The sequence below is a fragment of the Daphnia pulicaria genome, chromosome 1 (assembly GCF_021234035.1).
Source record: "Daphnia pulicaria isolate SC F1-1A chromosome 1, SC_F0-13Bv2, whole genome shotgun sequence".
NCBI classification, from domain to species: Eukaryota; Metazoa; Arthropoda; class Branchiopoda; order Diplostraca; family Daphniidae; genus Daphnia; species Daphnia pulicaria.
Window position 1 is genome coordinate 32181016 of NC_060913.1, and position 20590 is coordinate 32201605.

Genomic DNA, 20590 nt, shown 5'->3' on the forward strand with positions numbered 1-20590 from the left:
GACCGCTAGGTGGCTGCCGTTTTTATATTGAACTTTTTTGGGATTATATATTGAACTTTTTGGGGGTTTTATATTGACTTTTTTTTGCTTTTTATATCAACTTTTTGTTTTTTATATTATACTCTTTTTGGTTTTAATATATGGAAGCCCAAAACCGCCACTTTTTCAATATAATAATGATTTTCAAAATATCATTATATAAAACAGAAAAGAATATATAAAAAACAAATTCAATATAAAACTGAAAAAAGTATTATATAAAAACCAAAAAGAGTGTAATATAAAAAACAAAAAGTTGATATAAAAAGCAAGAAAAAATCAATATAAAACCCCCAAAAAGTTCAGTATATAATCCAAAAAAAGTTCAATATAAAAACGGCAGCCACCTAGCGGTCCAAATAATTACTTCATGCCACATCTCCACCCCCTTTATAGCCAGTTTGAATCCAGTAGTATACAAACGGGGATTTAATCACATAATTAAAAAACGAGCAAGCGCTTAAATAACGTTTCTTAATGCGCGTCGCTCTAAATTATTATTTTTTAAAATGCAATGCGAAATAAAACGACTGCGGCTGACTGCGGCGACTGGTCAGACGAGTAACGCGAGCCCGTCCGATTTTTTAAAGCGCATATCGCTGGTCCGTCCACTATTTTAGCGCTGTCGCCCGTTCGCTGTTTTCGGCGGCTCATTATAAGCGAAAAATAAGCCATTCCAATGTTTTGCGCTAAGCGCGCGTTGCGCTAGCAATTGGTTTGCGATAAACTTGCGCGCGATGCGCTAAATATATATTTAGCGCAATTTATTTCATTGTATTATTTACGAAACGCCCAAGCGCTTCGTTAATTAAAATAATAAATGCGACAGAGAAAACGATTGCGGCGACTGGACAAGTTGCGCACACCCGTCGATAATTTTAGCGCTTGTCTCGAGTCCGTCTGTAACTTACGAAACACGCAAGCGTTAAAATAAATGTTTAACGCTTCTTGCGCGATATGCGCTCTATTGGAGCGTATTATTTAATCATATATTTAAAAAAGCGCAAGCGCTTAAATTTTAAATAACGCTACTTAATGCGAATCGCTCTAAATTAACTTTTTGTATTTAATCCAAAGGAAAACGACTGCGCTGACTGGTTAGACGAGTAATGCGAGCCCTTTCGCTATTTCCGCTAGTCCTTTCGCTGTTTTCGGCGGATCATTATATACGTGAAAAATAATTCATTCAAATGTTTCACGCTAGATCTAGCGCTATCGAAGCGATCGTGGGACTAGCTATGTGTTTGCGATAAACTTGCGCGTGATGCGCTATATTTAGCGCAATTTATTTTATTGCATTATTTAGGAAACCCGCAAGCGTTTCGTTAATTTTAATAAAAAGTTACGAATGGGAAAACGATTACGGCAAATGGACGAGACGGCCAGACGGGACGTCTACCGCGCGCCCGTACATCATATTAGCGCTTGTATTAGCTTTGTTGAAATAACTAGCAAAAATAAATATTTAGCGCGAAAAATAATGAATTCAATATATTTTGCGCAAGATCTGCGCTAAATATTTATTTCAGCAAATTATATGAGCGCTTCTTAATTTATGTAATGAACTTAATCCGGCTATTTAGCGCATTGAGCGCAAGTTAATCTTAAGTTTATCATAAGCGAGTTTACGATTTCGCAGCGCTAAAACTTTGACATTTTTTGCGCAGCGAAACAGCCTTAAACAGCGGACGGACGACGATAAGCGCTAGGACAAGCAAAATTACTCGTGATAAGCGCTGAAATAATGGAGCCAGTCGCGCAATGGTTTTCTTTTCCTGAACCATTTAGTTAAATTAACGAAGCGCTTACGCGTTCCATAAAATGCTACGATGGAATGAATTGCGCTAAATAATTTAGCGCATCGCGCGCAAGTAAATCGCAAATACATCACTAGCGCCATGCGCGTTTATTTAGCGCTAGATGTAGAGTGAAAATGTGTTTTAATTATTTTTCGCATAATGAGCCGCTGAAAACAGCGGACGGGCAACAGCGCTAACCCAGCTTGAAGTACCAGCGATAAGCGCTCAAATTATTTAAGCGCAAGCCTATACGCCTAGCGCCGTTTTTTAATTAAAGATTAAATAAAATGCTCCAAATTTAGCATGTCGCGCGCAAGATGCGTATTATTTACAAAACGCGCATAACCCGTGCGCAGCGAGTCGCCTTATTAAACAGCGGACGGGCGACGATAAGCGCTACGACAAGCAAACTGACTCATGATAAGCGCTGAAATAATGGACGGGCACGTGCTACTCGTCCAGTCGCGCAATGGTTTTCTTTTCCGAAACCATTTACTTTAATTAACCAAGCGCTTGCGCGTTTCGTAAAAAAAATGAGATGCAATGAATTGCGCTAAATATATATTTAGCGCATTGCGTGTTAGTTTATCGCAAACAAATCGCTAGCGACACGCGCGCTTAGATATAGCGCTAGATCTAGCGCAAAACATTTGAATGGATTTTTTTTTCGCTTATAATGAGCCGTCGAAAACAGCGGACGGGCGACAGCGCTAAAATAGCGGACGGACCAGCGATAACCGCTGGAAAAAACAGAGGGGCTCGCGTTATTCCTCTGACCAGTCGCTGCAGTCAGCCGCAGTCGTTTTCCTTCGCATTAAATTTAAAAAATAATAATTTAAAGCGATGCGCATTAAGTAGCGTTATTTAAGCGCTTACTCGTTTTTTAATTATGTGATTAAATAAAATGCTCAAATATGCGCTTATCGCGCAAGAATCCCCGTTTGTACTACTGGATTCAAACTGGCTATAAAGGGGGTGGAGATGTGGCATGAAGTAATTATTTTGACCGCTAGGTGGCTGCCGTTTTTATATTGAACTTTTTGGGATTATATATTGAACTTTTTTGGGTTTTATATTGACTTTTTTTGCATTTTATATCAACTTTTTGTTTTTTATATTACACTCTTTTTGGTTTTTATATAATACTTTTTTCAGTTTTTATATTCTTTTCTGTTTTATATATTGATATTTTGAAAAAAGATTTATTTTGAAAAAGTGGCGGTTTTGGGCTTCCATATTAATATAATACATTTTCAGTTTTTAAACTGAATTTTTTTTTTATATATATTGAATATTTTTTATATATATTGACTTTTTTTTGGGTTTTATATTGACTTTTTTTGCTTTTTATATCAACTTTTTGTTTTTTATATTACACTCTTTTTGGTTTTTATATAATACTTTTTTCAGTTTTATATTGAATTTGTTTTTTATATATTCTTTTCTGTTTTATATAATGATATTTTGAAAATCATTATTATATTGAAAAAGTGGCGGTTTTGGGCTTCCATAAAAACCGATGATCAAGAATGATCAAGAATGTTTGCAAACTGAGGAAAGGGTTGACAAATTTTCCAGTATGTCTAGACTTAATTTCTTTTATGCAAGGTCGTTGCTTGCTTCGAAGTGATGAAACCACTCCCACTTGATCTTTTAAATTTTCTTTAAAGAAAATTTTCTTTAAAATTTAAAAGATCAAGTAAAAATTTAAAAGATCAAAGAAAATTTTTAAAAAGATCTAAAAGATCAGGGTAAAAATTTTAAACGATCAGGGTAAAAATTTAAAAGATCAAATAAAATTTTTAAAAAGATCAAGGAAGTAAATACTTAAGAGATTACAAATATAAAATGTGACCTCTGCTGATTTGCCACTTACCCTAACCCTAAATGAGTATTCAAAGTATCTTCTGAGAAGTGTTATCGTTCGCGCGCGCCCTTCTTTTAGCCTGTAAAGTAAATTTCCTATTTTTTTCCTTTTTTCACTTATTTTTGCTTTTTTACCTTTTGTATTGTAGTAAATTTGAGTTGCGGATCAAAAGATCATGTTGATTTCCTTGGGTGTGACTGTGACTGCAATTGTTTTTACACTCATAGCTTTCGTCAAATTATTCCATCAAAGGTATATCAGTTTACATAATTCTAATTCACCTAAGTCTTTTTCAGAGAAAATAGTATTTTTCTTCCAGGGCCGAAATCGCGAAATTTCCAAAAAAAAATGGAAACCCTGACAACATAGACAGTGCATACTATTACACAGACGCATCAATTACTAGGCGCGAAAACGAATCTGCAATTGTTAGTGTGACCTATGACGTGGTTCCAAATTTAGTTGCAAACGATAGCTACACCAAATTAAATAACAGAATTCAGGGCAAATTTAACCTAGAAAACGTAGTTCTCAAAATTAATTCTACGTCAGTTGAACGCGATATAAAAAGCTTCGACATAGACAATGAATATAAACACCGAATTAAACGGAATTAAATGACAGGACAATTTAAAAACCAAGAAAATGAACTTCTTGAAACATTTGAACGCGATGTATAAATAAGCTAGCTACTTTTGTATGGCAAGCCGTTTGGGACATCTGTAAACGATAATTGACAATGCAATCGTAATCGTAAACAGAATCTTAATCAGGCCAGCAATCGTAAATATAATTGCAATTGGCTTTTTAATCCCCCAATTAATGCGCAATTTAATTGATTATCGTACAATTTCTGGCTTTGATTAATATTCTATTTACCGGTGCTATTTGCAAAGCAACGGTTTCGTTCTTATTTAATGTCCGCTTTGTAGCCCTTTTTTAAATGCCCGAGCAATGCTCAGTCTTAACCCATCCTCCCTATTTTCTGGCCTGTTAGCGCGCGCCACCAAGCGGACACGGCGAAACTAGTACTTCCCCCTTCATGGTGTTCACATGAGGCGGCAAAGGCAGACAAGATATAGATGCAAAGAAGAGATAGGCAATTGTATCAAGGATTTTTACCAATATTTTCAGCCCCAGCGGTTTTTCATCCTCCATTGTTATCGGTAATTAATCAATTTAAATATTTCAATCCGTTGTGGCTTTTATTTCATGTGTTTCTCCAAAATATAGTCGCAACTCGCAAATCCAGTTCAGAGAGGCATGGCAGATCAAATTCCGAGATACCATGACAACAATTCACCTGGTGTCACAAACCAAGTTAACACTTTCAATCAGAACAATTCACCTGGTGTGTCAAACCATATGCTCAACATGGATGCGAACAGCTCACCTGGTGTGGCAAACCAGGCTGAGAGACTAGATGACAATGGGAATCTGTCTGTTCTTCGAACTGGTATGTATTGTTTACCATTCCTTTCTCTTAGATATGTAGGCTACCTCAAAATGAATTGCACTTTTTTTTTTTAGCTCACCAGTTGCTTCTGTTTAGCGACCAAACTCAAAAGTCATTGGATGCACATCAGCTTGCCATTTATTTAGGTATAGATTTCCTTAGACTGAAAGTATAAACTTGTTGTATAACATTATCTTGTCCCATTCGAACTTGGCTACACTGCCACATTCATTGCAAAATTGACGGGTGTTCACTTAAAGAAAGTAAGGAGAATGATGGAATAATAATTTAATTCATATTTTTTGTTTTCATAGGATGAACCTGGTAGAGACGGAGGAGATCCCGATGATTGGGACCAAACTGTTCATACTATTCCCGCTGTGGATGTCGCTGCTTTTCGTTGTCCATTGACTGCTGAGCAGTTATTCGAGATGGAGAGGCGCATCAGAAAAGAACAGATTGATGTCTTAAGTTTACAAATTAAATACTAGAAAGTGAAAAATTATGTTTTGAACTCAATTGGTTAACTGAGCCCTTTTTATTTGCCTTTCTAACACTTCTCACTCTGCCAACTCATTCCAATACGTGTCGAAATTGGCTGTTGATGTGTCCACTTGCTGGTTCATGTGAAAGACAATAAAAAGCGTAACGATAGGTCTTAACGTTACTCATCAGTGTTTGATTTTCTCAGAAAATTAACAGTTGTTGTTCATAATGAAGTTGATATGAAGAGCGCTAGCCTCGAAACTTGACCCCCCAAACTGCATCTCTATTCTTCCTTTTTTGACTTATTTGGTGGAATTGGTTGTAAATCGTTGGAAAGTAAGGAATACCGATTATTTCTGAGCTAGGCGAGGTTGACTGGAATTGGCGTTTTTGTTGACTGATCTGCCGCCACGCGGGCACCTTCTCGTAAGGGAAATTGAAGCGTGTCATCTCGGCGTATAGATAAAAGGAGGGCGTCTGCATGATTCTTGTATATCGATCCGTCTCTCCTCCATAGGTTTGCCCGTTTGGCTGTCACTCAAGATCGTTGATGGTGGTCGAAAGAAGGGGATAGTTATTTGTCGGAAGAGGAGGACGGCCATAGTAGGGGGACGCGGACAAGAGAGAAAGCTAACGGAGCGAAGAATGGGCCATGCAAAAGGGCCTCTTGTGTGCTGCTGGGCGGCGCCCATCAAACGCGGTTAATCCCGCCACCCTCTAACCCACCCACTCTGGACAAAAACAAATCATCGAGAAAATCCTGGCGAGTAGAACATCGCCCGTCTCTCCCGAGGGGGGGCTTCCTATTTACGTAACAAGTATGACGCTTAATAGGCCGCTAAAGCCGTAAGGTAAACTCTTCTGCTCATCACACAATCGCCGTCCCATTTCTTTTTCATTTTATTTTCAATCTCGTCCGTCTGGGCAGCAGCCAGTGAACATTCCGGAGAGAAATTGCGTATGAAAAACGGCGGCGTCCGTAAAAGATTGGCCAAGAAGAATTTGGTTTTCAATGGAATCGAAGAAAGAAACGGCGGCGGCGGCACTTGCCGCTCTCATCGACACCTCATCGCCGCGAGGTGATGATGGACGGGCCAACTCCACAGCGCCCAGTCCCGGGGATGAGCCATTTCCGACCGGACAAGCCGTCACACCAATCGGGCAGTATAGCAGTAGGAACAGGAAAGCGTCTAGTGTTTACTAGCGGGCATCAGGGTGGGCCAGCAGCAGTCAGCTGAGAGAGAGAATATTTTCATATTTTTATTTTTTGGCTCTCACGTCATTTTTTTTTTGTCTTCTTCCTTTCCATCTAATTTATTTTCACGATGGAGGGATTTTCCCCATTTTTTGTATAGACGACCCTTTTTTTTTAATTATTTTATTTCTTTTTTTTTTCCCTCTCGTGCCATGGAGAGAGAAGAGAGAAAAATGGGGAAATTAGCTCCGCGATTCATATATTTCCACCCACCACCTAGAAAATATAGATCCATAACAGTGTGTGTGTGTGCGTGCGTGAGTGAGTGAGTGCACGGGGACAATAATAGCGACGACGTCGAGGCATTTTTTCGCTCTCCTTACAAACGAGAATACAAGAACCGAGAGAGAGAGAGAGACAACGTCATCAGACGTCAAGGAGCTCAGTGCGTTTCTTCTTCTTATCCCGCCCACCCAATCCCGATCGAGGTGGATGAAATATCGAAAGGAAAGAAAAAGAAAATCATCTCTCTACTGGGAATTTAGTAATTTACAATCCTCCGTATTGCCATCACTCTCCAGGATCCCAAAACTCGATTGCAACGAAATAAAGTTTACCCACTTCATTTTATATTTAGAGTGTGTGGTTTTAGAATTCGGCATAAACGTCAGAACATGAAGGAAACGTAAAGTACGAAGTAGGAGCTTGCCTTAAAGGAATGCTATTTAAAGTGCAATGTTGACGTTACACTTTTGAAAGTTGCTGGCAATGCTTCACATTCAAAACTTAGGCAGATATCGTCTCGCATATATGATCATCGTGCTTGTTGGACTACCATTTGTAATTTTCATTAAAGAATCAGACAACACTCAACTATTGAAGTCCCACAATCAACTTTTCGGTGGAATAAATTCGCTTAAAAAAGAAATACAAATATTTGTGGTAAGTTTTTGTTTATGTGTTTTTCATAGTCAAGGTATTCTGACATGTGCCCGCGTGGCTGCAGATCAGTCAACAAAACCTACAATCAACTGGCGCCAATTCCAGTCAACCTCGCCTAGCTCAGAAATAATCGGTATTCCTTACTTTCCAACGATTTACAACCAATTCCACCAAATAAGTCAAAAAAGGAAGAATAGAGATGCAGTTTGGGGGGTCAAGTTTCGAGGCTAGCGCTCTTCATATCAACTTCATTATGAACAACAACTGTTAATTTTCTGAGAAAATCAAACACTGATGAGTAACGTTAAGACCTATCGTTACGCTTTTTATTGACTTTCACATGAACCAGCAAGTGGCAATATCTACACATCAACAGCCAATTTTCGACACGTATTGGAATGAGTTGGCAGAGTGAGAAGTGTTAGAAAGGCAAATAAAAAGGGCTCAGTTAACCAATGAGTTCAAAACATAATTTTTCACATCCTGGTATTTAATGTATGTGTAAATTTTCGAGATCAATCTGTTCTTTTCTGATGCGCCTCTCCATCTCGAATAACTGCTCAGCATTCAATGGACAACGAAAAGCAGCGACATCCACAGCGGGAATAGTATGAACAGTTTGGTCCCAATCATCGGGATCTCCTCCGTCTCTACCAGGTTCATCCTGTGAAAACAAAAAATATGAATTAAATTATTATTCCATCATTCTCCTTACTTTTTTTAAGTGAACACCAGTCAATTCCGCAATGAATGTGGCAGTGTAGCCAAGATCTAATGGGACAAGATAATGTTATACAACAAGTTTATACTTTCAGTCTAAGGAAATCTATACCTAAATAAATGGCAAGCTGATGTGCATCCAATGACTTTTGAGTTTGGTCGTTAAGCAGAAGCAACTGGTGAGCTAAAAAAAAAAGTGCAATTCATTTAGAGGAAGCCTACATATCTAAGAGAAAAGAATGGTAAACAATACATACCAGTTCAAAGAACATACAGATTCCCATAGTCATCTAGTCTCTCAGCCTGGTTTGCCACAGCAGGTGAGCTGTTAGCAGTCATGTTCAGCACTTGGTTTGACACACCAGGTGAATCAAGATTGTCAGAGCCAAAATCAACACCTTGTCCTTGCTGTGCTGACTGCTGTTGAAGCTGCGAAGCCAAATCAGTAATCATTCTCAATACTTGGTTTGCAACACCAGGCGAGCTGTTTGCAGTCATGTGGAGCACTTGGTTTGACACACCAGGTGAATTTTTCTGATTGTAGTTGTAAACTTGGTTTGTGACACCAGGTGAATTGTTGTCATGGTATCTCGGAATTTGATCTGCCATGCCTCTCTGAACTGGATTTGCGAGTTGCGACTATATTTTGGAGAAACACATGAAATAAAAGCCACAACGGATTGAAATATTTAAATTGATTAATTACCGATAACAATGGAGGATGAAAAACCGCTGGGGCTGAAAATATTGGTAAAAATCCTTGATACAATTGCCTATCTCTTCTTTGCATCTATATCTTGTCTGCCTTTGCCGCCTCATGTGAACACCATGAAGGGGGAAGTACTAGTTTCGCCGTGTCCGCTTGGTGGCGCGCGCTAACAGGCCAGAAAATAGGGAGGATGGGTTAAGACTGAGCATTGCTCGGGCATTTAAAAAAGGGCTACAAAGCGGACATTAAATAAGAACGAAACCGTTGCTTTGCAAATAGCACCGGTAAATAGAATATTAATCAAAGCCAGAAATTGTACGATAATCAATTAAATTGCGCATTAATTGGGGCATTAAAAAGCCAATTGCAATTATATTTACGATTGCTGGCCTGATTAAGATTCTGTTTACGATTACGATTGCATTGTCAATTATCGTTTACAGATGTCCCAAACGGCTTGCCATACTTTTGCTTCGATCTAGTCGTATACGAGGAGCTGGAGCTACCTATATTAATCTTTGAAAATACTGCTTAATTACGGTTATGCGTTATGTATGGCAAGCCGTTCGTGCTACCGTTTGGTCATGCATAAACCGTAACGCAATGCATAAACAGCTGCGTAATGGTAAGCATAAACCTTAACGCAATGCATAAACAGCTAGTTAATAACCAATTAAACTAACCATTAGAAATGATCGCAATATTGGTTTTATGAATAGATGTAATATCTATTTAAACCTAATGCGAACCCGCAATTAGATGGCTCATTTAATCGCAGTATTCTAATGCCCCGTTTTCAATCGAGCCAGTAATAGCTCGACATTTTCGCCATCTAGGAAGAGAAATTTGAAAAATTTATTTAGAATAAAATGTCATCCACGTAGTGTCACCTAGTGTTGCATGTTACAAGATTCTCATATTCAAAAATTGTTCCCGGCACTTTTTGAATATATATTCTGAATTAAGATCGGAAGCGTTTATTAGCTCCCGAAGATACAATCAAGGACATGCTAGACGAAGTCAACGTCACCCTGGGTCAAGAAGAATTGTTGGAGGTGCTGACGTGCGACGATTATTTTACCTTTATAACCAGAGAAGGCGAACTGTTTGGTGAGCCCGGGCGAGCCAAACGTGGAAATGATGGACTTGCAGGACTGCTCCGTTCCAAAGTTATCATCCTCGCTACCCGTTTCCATAGACAGTTTACCAGAGACGCCGGAAATCTTACCGCAACTCGCCCAGCAATTTGATTGAGCTGTAACGAATGCGCCAGTTGTCGTCGAACAGACCTTCTCCAGTTCAGGTAACAAAAGAATGATGGCACAGTTGGCGTACATGTTGACTTGCATGTTGACAATGGGCTGTCATCCGGCGCGCATCAGGACCTTGTCTATGACAAACATTTCTTGTCGGCGAGCGCCTTCAGTATAAAACGAATGATCTTGCCAATGTAAGGCATGAATTGACGTGTATTCGTTCTGGAACACTCCGCCAAGTAGGCCTATAGATGAACGTGGCAAAATTATCGAAGACGGCCGGAGCGGGCCAGAGTCCAATCCAATCTGTCGCTGTAAAATTTGATGAGGTTCTTGCTGATCGGACGTATAGGGTCGGAATGCAACAGCAAATATACTTGGCCAAATCATTTTACTGAGACAAAAAAATCATTGCAGCGGCTGGGTGGACGGGTAGCGCGTCCTTCTGTTATTTTAGCTCTTACGCGACGGACCCGCCCACTTTTTTATTGCGAAGCGTCGCCCTTCCGCCGTTACAGGCTACCATGTACGCAAAAATAATTAGGTTAAATATTGATGCGTATACTAGAATAAGCGCTACTAAGAGAGAAGGGCGCTATGATTAACTTGCACACGATGCGCTCAATTTAGCGCAATTCATTTCATCTCTTATAATTTAAAAAACGCACAAGCGCTAAAATAAATATTTAACGCTATCTATCGCACATCGCACTGAATTTAATTATAACTGGACGTGACATGAAAACAAATTGCGGCGCTCGTCCGTTCCTGCGCGCTATTCTGGCGCTCATCGCTGATCCGTCCGCTATTTTTGCGCTGTCGCCCGTCCGCACTTTCGGTGGTTAACTGCACGAAAAGTAAAATATTTCGCGCTAGATTTCGCGCTATCTATAAGCGTGCAGGTCATTAACGATTTATCCTCGATTCACTGCGATGCGCTAAATTTCGTGCAATTCATTTCGTCATATTATTTATACGAAACGCGCAAGCGCTTTAAAATTAATACTTATCACAATTAATACTCACGCGCATCGAGCTAAATTTAACTAAAGGGGCGCTAAATATTTATTTTAGCGCTTGTATTATTATGCGTTTCGTAAATTATACGATAAAATGAATGGCGCTAAATTGAGCGCTGTCACGTTCATTTCCAGGATGGTTATTTCACCATGTTCATCTATAGGCTACTTGACGGAGTGTTCCAGATCGAATTCACGCCGATTCACGCCTTGCATTAGCTAGATCAATCATTTTATACTGAAGGCGCTCGCCGACAAGAAATGTTTGTCAAAGACACGGTCCTGCGCGCTGGGCAGCGCATTTTTTACATGTCAAAAATACGCCGACTGCATGCGCCATCATTCTTTTATTACCCGAACTGGATTGGTCTGTTCGACGACAACTGGCGCATTCGCTACAGCTCGATCAAACTGCTGGGCGATTTTCTATGCAAGATTTCCGGCGTCTATAGTAAAATGCGGTAAAATGCCTACGGAAACGTCTAGCGAGGATGATAACTTTGGAACGGAGCAGTCAGACTGCAAGTCCATCATGGCCACGTTTGGCCCGCCAGCATACGCAGTTCGTCTTCTCTGGTTATAAAGGTGAAATAATCGCCGCGCGTCATTTTCAACAATTCTTCTTGGCCCTGGGTGACGTTGACTTCGTCTAGCATGTCCTTGATTGTATCTTCGAGAGCTAATAAACGCTTCCGATCTTAATTCATAAGAATATCTATTCAAAAAGTGCCGGGAACAATTTTTGAATATGAGAATCTTGTATCATGCAACACTAGGTGACACTACGGGGATGACATTTTATTCTAAATAAATTTTTCGAATTTCCCTTCCTAGATGGCGAAAATGTCGAGCTATTACTGGCTCGATTGAAAACGGGGCATTAGAATACTACGATTAAATGAGCCATCTAATTGCGGGTTCGCATTAGGTTTAAATAGATATTACATCTATTCATAAAACCAATATTGCGATCATTTCTAATGGTTAGTTTAATTGGTTATTAACTAGCTGTTTATGCATTGCGTTAAGGTTTATGCTTACCATTACGCAGCTGTTTATGCATTGCGTTACGGTTTATGCATGACCAAACGGTGGCACGAACGGCTTGCCATAGTTATGTTCCTCAATTCCATATAACGCCGTCGCCGTTACAGTTGCATTTACTTTAAGGTGCCAGTAATTTTTCTTCATTTAATGCCTTAATGAAACACAGAACTTTTTGTGCGCCTTTTCATTAATTTATTAGCCCTACATCAGCTGACCAACGATTATAGCGACATTTGTAAAGTCACTTTATCCTATACAAAATATAGCCAATGGAGCAGTTGGACATCCTGCGTTGCCAGGTCTGGAAATCTGATTTGTGTCCAAAAGGGCCAATCAGCGTACAGCCTCTTTAAAACGCTGTACGCTGATTGGCCCTTATTGGACACAAATGAGATTTCCAGACGATGTCCAACTGCTCCATACTGTGTAACACCCACTGTGCAACGGATACATAATAATTGGCAAAAAGTAGCAGTGAAGGTAATACAAACAACCAACCCTGCAGACATTTCCCGCTGCCACGCGCGGTTTCACTTTCACCCGGAAACCACATAATGCCATCGACTTTCACGCTAGAAGGGAATCGTAATAATAAAGTTGTTGCTTGGAAAATTTAATACACGTAATTAATAACAAAATCACGTCCATTTAACACTGCTGTCATACAGAGGCAGGATTCGGGAATAGTTATAGGACCATTTCGTAATATAATTGTTTATATCATGCGTTGTGCCTTTTTTTTAGCAAATAGCCTATGTCATTTAAAATTTACTTATGTTTCCTTAATGTGAACGGGATGCCATAAACAACTTCAGTATAACAGTAAACAACTATTGAGTAGGAGAGCGATACTGGAACTCCACCATGAAAGTGTTATAGTTCATAGCAACGTCGTTCTAGTTTATTATTACCCACTTGATTTATCCAGAAATCCAATTGAGAAGTTCCATTGCATGTTTATTATACATGACTATACAGACACGGAGACACCTAGGACAGTTGGTACACGCAGGAAGAAATTGCGTTGAGTTCTTATAGAGATTAGTTTCCAAAATAAACTAGTTTATTCTGCAATTGTGCATCACTAATATGTGCATCCAAAATATTGATTTTTGTCGATTTGTGTTGTTAAAAAACGATCGCAATTCGTGGTGAAGAGCTACAAACAGTAAAAGAGAGAAAGAAAGTGAAATTCAAAAGATACAACACGCGCAACACACAGTCGAATGTCAACATATAGACTATACACATAATTAAGGTTATTATTACGGTTATTAGTCAATAAAAATTGACCGGAAACACCCAACCAAGAACCGATGCAATAGAATGCCCAAGGGCAGTAGAGAAAGGGTCCACAGTAAAAAAAAAACATAAATAAAAATTCGAAAAATTTGAACTTCGGAAAGTTGATGGGAAATCGATAAAAATGGAAAAAAGGAAAGGGATCGGAAAATGTGGAGCATCGGAGAAAATTCCAGATTTAAAGCGATATGTTCTCCATCACGGTTCTTCATAATAAGAGAATGTTTGAGCGCCTCTGCTATATGCTGCTTTCGCAACTGTGTCTATCTCATTCATCGTAGATTATATCCATCGCGTTGATCCAATCGTGTAATACTTGCCGAGTAATCAAATGCTGCGAAATTGGGCTTAACCCAAATTATGCTATAAAACGAAGGACTGGGTGGTCGTAGATTGAAAAAATTGGCCAAAGGCTGGGCTATAGGCTTGATTTTTAGAGCCCTTAAACTTTTACAGGAAAAGCGTGCCTACAGGAAATAGTGAAAATCGATCCGCCGTGTCTAAGAATGTTGTCTCATCATGATTTCAGTATTACCGAACAGCATTGGCGTGATTTAAAAACAAAAATTACCACACCACATTCTTCAAGCGGTGTAATATGCCGGAGAAAACGTGTACAATTTTCGCTTTCAATATTCTTGATGATATGAATTTGAAAAGGAAACAACCACAAAACAAGCCAACTATCACTAACATGCATAAAGAGTTTTTTTCCGGAATTCACCACAAGAAATTTTTCGGATTCAGCCCTCAACCCTCAGGAAAAGATTGGACACAATCTAGCAATCTAACAGTGATTGCCTTTTAATCATTTGTCCCATTCCATGTGGTAGCCCGTACCCAGTAGCCCGTAGCCAATCACTCTCTTACAGAATGTTATGCATATATTCACCGCCATCGACAGGCACTATTTCGCGCTATTTCGCTTCCAGGTCTTTTCAGTATAGTAGATAAAACAACATGCTTCATTTGACTGATCTCATGAATTTTTTAAACAATTAGAATTAGTGGTCCCGCCAGCTAAAATCGATCGTGCCTAACTTTCACTCTGGGAATGTTCGGGCATCCCTTTTTTTTTAGAATGAATAGGTATAGCACTCAGATTGCAGCGAAAATATGTTTTTGTTTTCTCTCCAAGTCTTATTCTGTTCTGAATATCGACTAAAATAAATATATAGAAAGAGGGGCGAAAGTAGGCCGTATGTCCCGATATAAATCCAAATCGATCCAAATCTTCTAATAATAAGCTTTACTGTAATCGGATAATATACAAGGAACAGGCTATAATTTATGCGAGGAGTTTGCAACTAAAAACTCTATGTATGAAAAAATTGGAAACCTTTGAGATGTTAAAGGTTTCCACAAGATTTTGGGGGATATTGGAGATTAAATGCGATTCTATAAATTTATGTAGATTCTTAACTTTTTTGAAGTTTTCTGGTGGTCGTATGAGATTCAATTAGGGTAGGCCTATATTTAAAGCTTCTAATGAAATTAAGTCCGATTAAATCGGAAAAAGAATGCAGAAAAAAGAATCTCTATGGTCGTTAGGCTAACTCCCATTCTTTTATAGGACGGTAAATGATAGGCCTAGTGTATTAATATAACAAATTGTAATCAAAGCAAGTAATGTTTAAAACCTCATTTGTCGTATAGGCCTATTAGTTATAAAGGACTTTTTGGAATTCTTTTAGACGTTTTACGTATTAAACTTATTTTTAGATATTACGGTTATACACATTATATAAAATATAGAATACAATTTAATTTACGTTTATCAAAATAAAAAAAAAAATACGTGATTTGCGCAATTCTGAAAGTATAGCATGTGTAGCATGTTCTTTTCGTTGTTCAAAATGGGCGGAACAATCGTAGCGTTTACAGTTGAATTTGATCGGTTTGTGTTGCCAGATATCCGTATTTAAAACAAAAACTTTCATTTTGCGTGGTATAAGAGCCACGCAAATTGTTGATAGGAAGTCATATCACTTCCACACTTTCAAAGCAGTACAGTGTAACAATATTAGTTTAGAGAAGAGGATTATAGGTATGTTTTATTGGTTTATATATTGATATCAAAGAACATTTGATTTCTATGTTAATATGACTTTAGATCGATATTTTACAGTTTGCCTAGTTTGGATATATATATATCAAATTAGGCCTACTATAAAGATTTTTTAAATATCTAATATTCTTTGTTCAATTGTTCTTAGATTTATTTAAATAATCATCTTCGACAAATCTGAGAAAATGATTGTGGCCAGATCGTTGATTTTCACCATCTTAATTTTGGGTAAGAGCTCTCTAGAAACTAAAGTAAACAGGAGAAATGGTAATTTTGAGTAAATACATTTTTAAAGAATATTTAATAATATCCAATGAGCTACCAGAGCTATAGACTCCTGGTCTATTCTCGGCTGTGTTGGTTTCCCTATCGTTTGGTTTGAGGTTGCACCAAACTGGAAAAAAAACATCCGAGATGGCAACCTCGAACCACTCTATAGGTTAGTATTCGTAAATCAATTTCCATAATGAATTTGTTATGTTTTGAGAAAATTCCCCTATTGATTAATTTAACGAAAAATTATTTTATAATTCGTATAAACTATAATAATAATAAAAAAACAGTCTTTGAACGCTACATAATGTACTATTAGAACGTAGCGATTTATTTTAGAACGATAAACAACAACACATGAAAGTACGAAATAAGTGATTATAATTTTAAGTAAATAAATTATTAACGAATATTTGCAAATTTAAATACTGATGAGTAAACATAAATAGGCCAATATTTTTCAATAAATTTCCATCATTTGAAATTAAAGATTATAAAATTCGTGTTAAAAATTATCTTTTGATTGATTGATTTCAAGACCAATTATGTTATTATTCAACTAAATAAAAATACTTCTGAACAATTATAGGGCTCTTTGGGATCTGTTTTCTTTTGCCGTTTTATCTGGCAACGCAACATGGCTGTGCACTTTTGTAGCGCGAGAACGGGGAGAAGAGGGAGAATGGGGCGAATGGGAGGGAGGTGGGCGTACGAAAAAAAGGGGACCAACGTTTCCTCATCTCCCCCATTCGTCCCATTCTCCTTCTTCTCCTCGTTCTCGCGCTACAAAAGTGCACAGTCATGCTGCGTTGCCAGATAAACGGCAAAAGAAAACAGATCCCAAAGAGCCCTATAATGGTTTACCAATCTGAAGTAATGATTTATTTTCAAACGGAACACAAATGAGATTGAGTTCATAAATACATTGATTAAGTTTATCTACCATTTCACTTTTTATTGAAGTATTTTATATTGAGTCAAGAAACAATTTTTACATTTATACATATTTAAAATTTCAGGAATACTTGACATCACAGACGCCATTTCACACGTAAGTTTTATATTTCAGGTCCTACTTATTTAGAAATCAATGAACAAAAATAAATAATTAGTAGTAACAAAAATAATTTGCATTTTCAACCGAATAAAAATATTTAAGTTTATTAATATGTATTAATTCGCGTCTAAATTTGTTACCAAATGTAGAAAAGAGGAAAAGGTCGTCGGATTATACCTTCGGTTCAAGCCTATCAGAATCAAAATTTGCCAACTCAACAACTACCACAACTACACGTTCCACACAACAATTATCACACTCCCTCGAACGTTTATTCAACAGCTTCGGCACAAAGACAATTGCCTGTTCGCCCAGCTGCCCCGAGACCTGGAATAGTAGTATTTGGTGTTGGGCCAAATTCCCTTCAAATACCTAACCATTACTCCAATTTCCCTGAAACGTCCTTCCAGAGTGGAAAATCAATTCCTCCATCACTGCAAAACACAAAGGCAGCGAATCCCGCATTAAAGACAAATCCGACCATATCCGTAAACCCTAAATCGACAGTAACGTATCAACAAAATATCGATCCTGCAAAATCACCCTATCCTGTCCAGCAAGCTCAACTTACGAAACTCCACCAATATGGAAAAAAGCTTCCCACGGATAATCAACACCACAAAAGTCAATCTCAGTCTGCAGTTTCTAATGTCTCTGTTGTCAAGTTGCCAGAAACCGTTCCAGTCTACATTTCCCCTTTAAAATCAACGATTTATGCATCTGCGTACGTATCTGATTCTGCGAGCTATCCAGAACATAATTCATATTCAAAAGGAGAAACGTTAAAATACCAGACGACCCAACCATCCATTTCAAAACCTACTGTTTCTTCTACCTATAAGGAAACAAAAGCCTACCCATCAACCGAAATTTATTTGAAGACACCCACAAAATCAGAGATTACAACACCATCCTCCGCAGCTGAAGTAAGTGAATCTTATACACAGAAAGAACATTCTTATACTGAAAAGAAAGAATATAATGTGGACAAAATCAAGTTAAAGTATTCAGGTTATTCTGAAACCCCATCATCGAAATATGTGAAATCTTCGCCCGCTACCGAAAACAAGAAGAAAGAAGATATCCCCAAATCTCTTTATTCCACACCACAATACAAAACCGTGAGTGATAAACCTTCAACGAGTAAACCACATGATGTTTCAAATGTAGAGAAAGAAAAATCGAAAACAACAGTTTATCCTATTCCTCAGTCCTACAAGAAAGCCGAGTCTCTGTCAGATTACGAAGAAAAGAAGAAACTTGATGCCCCATCTTACGTTTCAAGTAGTTCTCATGGCACACAGGAACAAAAACCTTCAAAAGAATCTTATGACAAAAAGCTATCACAAGTGTCGCACGTGGACGAAAGTGAACCAAAGGTTTCAGTTCCTTCTGCCTCCCTCTCCCACAAGGAAGTTGATTCTTCTCCGGACACTGAAAATAAGAAGAAATTTAATTCCCCGAGTCTTCCTTCTTTTACCTCAGAAGAAAAACCCTCAAGTGAACCTTACAAAAAGAATAAAGAATCTAACACCAGTGAAAGCAAAAATCCAGGTTATTCTGCCCCAGGATTCTACAGAGAAATCGAGTCTCTATTACCACATACCGAAGATACTAAAAAACAAAATGTTCCAAATTACGTTCCTACTTCAAAACCTTACCAACCAAAGTCTGCGTCTATTTCTCCAGTGACCAAATCGCCGTATTCCACACAAGAATTAAAGTCTTATCCTCAAACCGAGTCACCATCAGTTCTTTTGACTAAGGCCACGGCGCCGTTGAAATACTCAACTGAGTCTACAACCAAAACCACAACTAAAACATATAAAATTCCTCCCCAAGAGAGAACATCATCCTATTACAGTACTACATCTAGGTATGAGGAATCCACCACCCATTCCTCATTGGCGACATCTACACATTTAACACAAAGGGGATACACCAGCCCTACTTCTTATGAGCAGAGTCCAATTTCAACTACTCAAGGACAAAGCGACAGTAATCAATATCCTGCTAAGGCTTACAACACGAAACCAACTTCAGTGCTTGTTCCTGGTGAAACACCTTATGTTAGTTATGCCAATACTGGTCCAAGTTCTGTGGATAAGTCAAACGATCGAGTTTATGTCATTTCCGACCCAGTGGAACATGAGAATTCCTATCAGAAGCAAGGAAATTCCCCTAGTTATCAATCTGGTACCAGTACAGACCAGTATCTATCAGTTGATGTTAGGCCGTCTTCAGCCAACCCAGTTTTGACTGAGTATTCGTCTATTGAAAAAAGCTCAAGTTCCACAAATTATCCAACAATCAGCACGGGAAATAAGTCAAATTATAAAACCCAACCCATTGAATCACCTGCTGATTATCTTTCCACTTACAACTCTAAACTAAACGAAAAAGCTGACTCATCCAAATCTTTTGCAGCTATCGCAGAGAACTATAAAACTGGCGACCACGATGGATCTGAAAGTGAGGGAGATTACTCTGCGATTCCGGGAGAGCCTGGAACCGATTATCCCATCTTTTCTGAACTTCCAAACAATCAATTTAATTGTTCAGAGCAACGTCTGCCAGGCTATTATGCCGATGTATCTGCCCGTTGTCAAGTTTTCCATATTTGTTTAGGGGATCGTCAATGGAGCTTCCTCTGTCCAAACGGAACTATTTTTAGTCAGGAACATTTCGTCTGTGTTTGGTGGTATGAATTCGATTGCTCCAAAGCAACAGGTCTCTACGATTTAAACGAGAAACTTTTTGTGATCTCCTCTGGCGAACAACAAAACGACGAGGATAAATATGAAAACAAACAATATCCGAACTCTGCAGTCAGCAAAACTTTAACAAAATCTGATGAAGATTACCGGTCAACTAATACTAAAGAAGAGCGTGATTTTGAGGCATACAACTGAATCACTATCACAGAAATAATACGGTAAAAAAGACAGATATATTACAAAATAAAGGTGTTTCTTGTGTTCCTTATGTTAACCAAAAGTGATTTTACTTACTTAATTTTCTCTACATATTTTTGTGTACTATTTTTATGCAAAAAAATGATGTTGATGCGCAGCTGATCTATTTAAAATCTACAATATTTTAATGTGACTTGGGAACAACGCCAATCTGGCTTTCGCCAGGCGAATATTCAGAAATATTTTAAATTAAAAGTTCTAAATAGCATCAGCAGCCACACAAAAGTTTATTTTTAAAAGAAAACTGTCTCATTTTGTATATGTTATGCAATTTTTCATCTCAAAATGTATACTTATAAATTTCACTGCATCGATGTACATTGTTTCAGATTTTAAATACAAATATTTTACACTACATATTTACTATATGCACCAGTTGT

General features: G+C 38.1%; 2 protein-coding genes and 1 long non-coding RNA gene across 5 annotated transcripts; 2 read left to right on the forward strand and 1 right to left on the reverse strand.

Annotated features, from left to right (window-relative positions):
* Window positions 1–4561: 4561 nt before the first annotated feature.
* LOC124321181 lies at window positions 4562–5828 on the forward strand. The gene is made up of 4 exons (XM_046784087.1): window positions 4562–4871; window positions 4939–5161; window positions 5236–5307; window positions 5476–5828. Exons 1-4 carry the CDS (start codon window positions 4788–4790, stop codon window positions 5478–5480), a joined length of 384 nt encoding a protein of 127 aa, XP_046640043.1. The 5' UTR covers window positions 4562–4787; the 3' UTR covers window positions 5481–5828.
* A 2255-nt stretch (window positions 5829–8083) lies between these two features.
* On the reverse strand, window positions 8084–9661 carry LOC124321069. 3 transcript variants are annotated; one of them, XR_006914122.1, is made up of 5 exons: window positions 9211–9661; window positions 8762–9143; window positions 8617–8688; window positions 8517–8555; window positions 8084–8448 (listed from the first exon to the last, which is right to left on the reverse strand). It is a non-coding gene; the product is annotated as an uncharacterized LOC124321069 (long non-coding RNA). The 3 variants fall into 3 exon arrangements; XR_006914120.1 differs by having other exon boundaries at window positions 8084–8555; window positions 9211–9660; XR_006914121.1 differs by lacking the exon at window positions 8517–8555 and having other exon boundaries at window positions 9211–9659.
* Window positions 9662–15830: 6169 nt separating this feature from the next.
* LOC124328459 (adhesive plaque matrix protein-like) lies at window positions 15831–20512 on the forward strand. Its single transcript, XM_046787234.1, has 4 exons — window positions 15831–15884; window positions 16054–16133; window positions 17198–17229; window positions 17385–20512. Exons 2-4 carry the CDS (start codon window positions 16091–16093, stop codon window positions 20145–20147), a joined length of 2838 nt encoding a protein of 945 aa, XP_046643190.1. The 5' UTR covers window positions 15831–15884; window positions 16054–16090; the 3' UTR covers window positions 20148–20512.
* The last annotated feature ends 78 nt before the right edge of the window (window positions 20513–20590 follow it).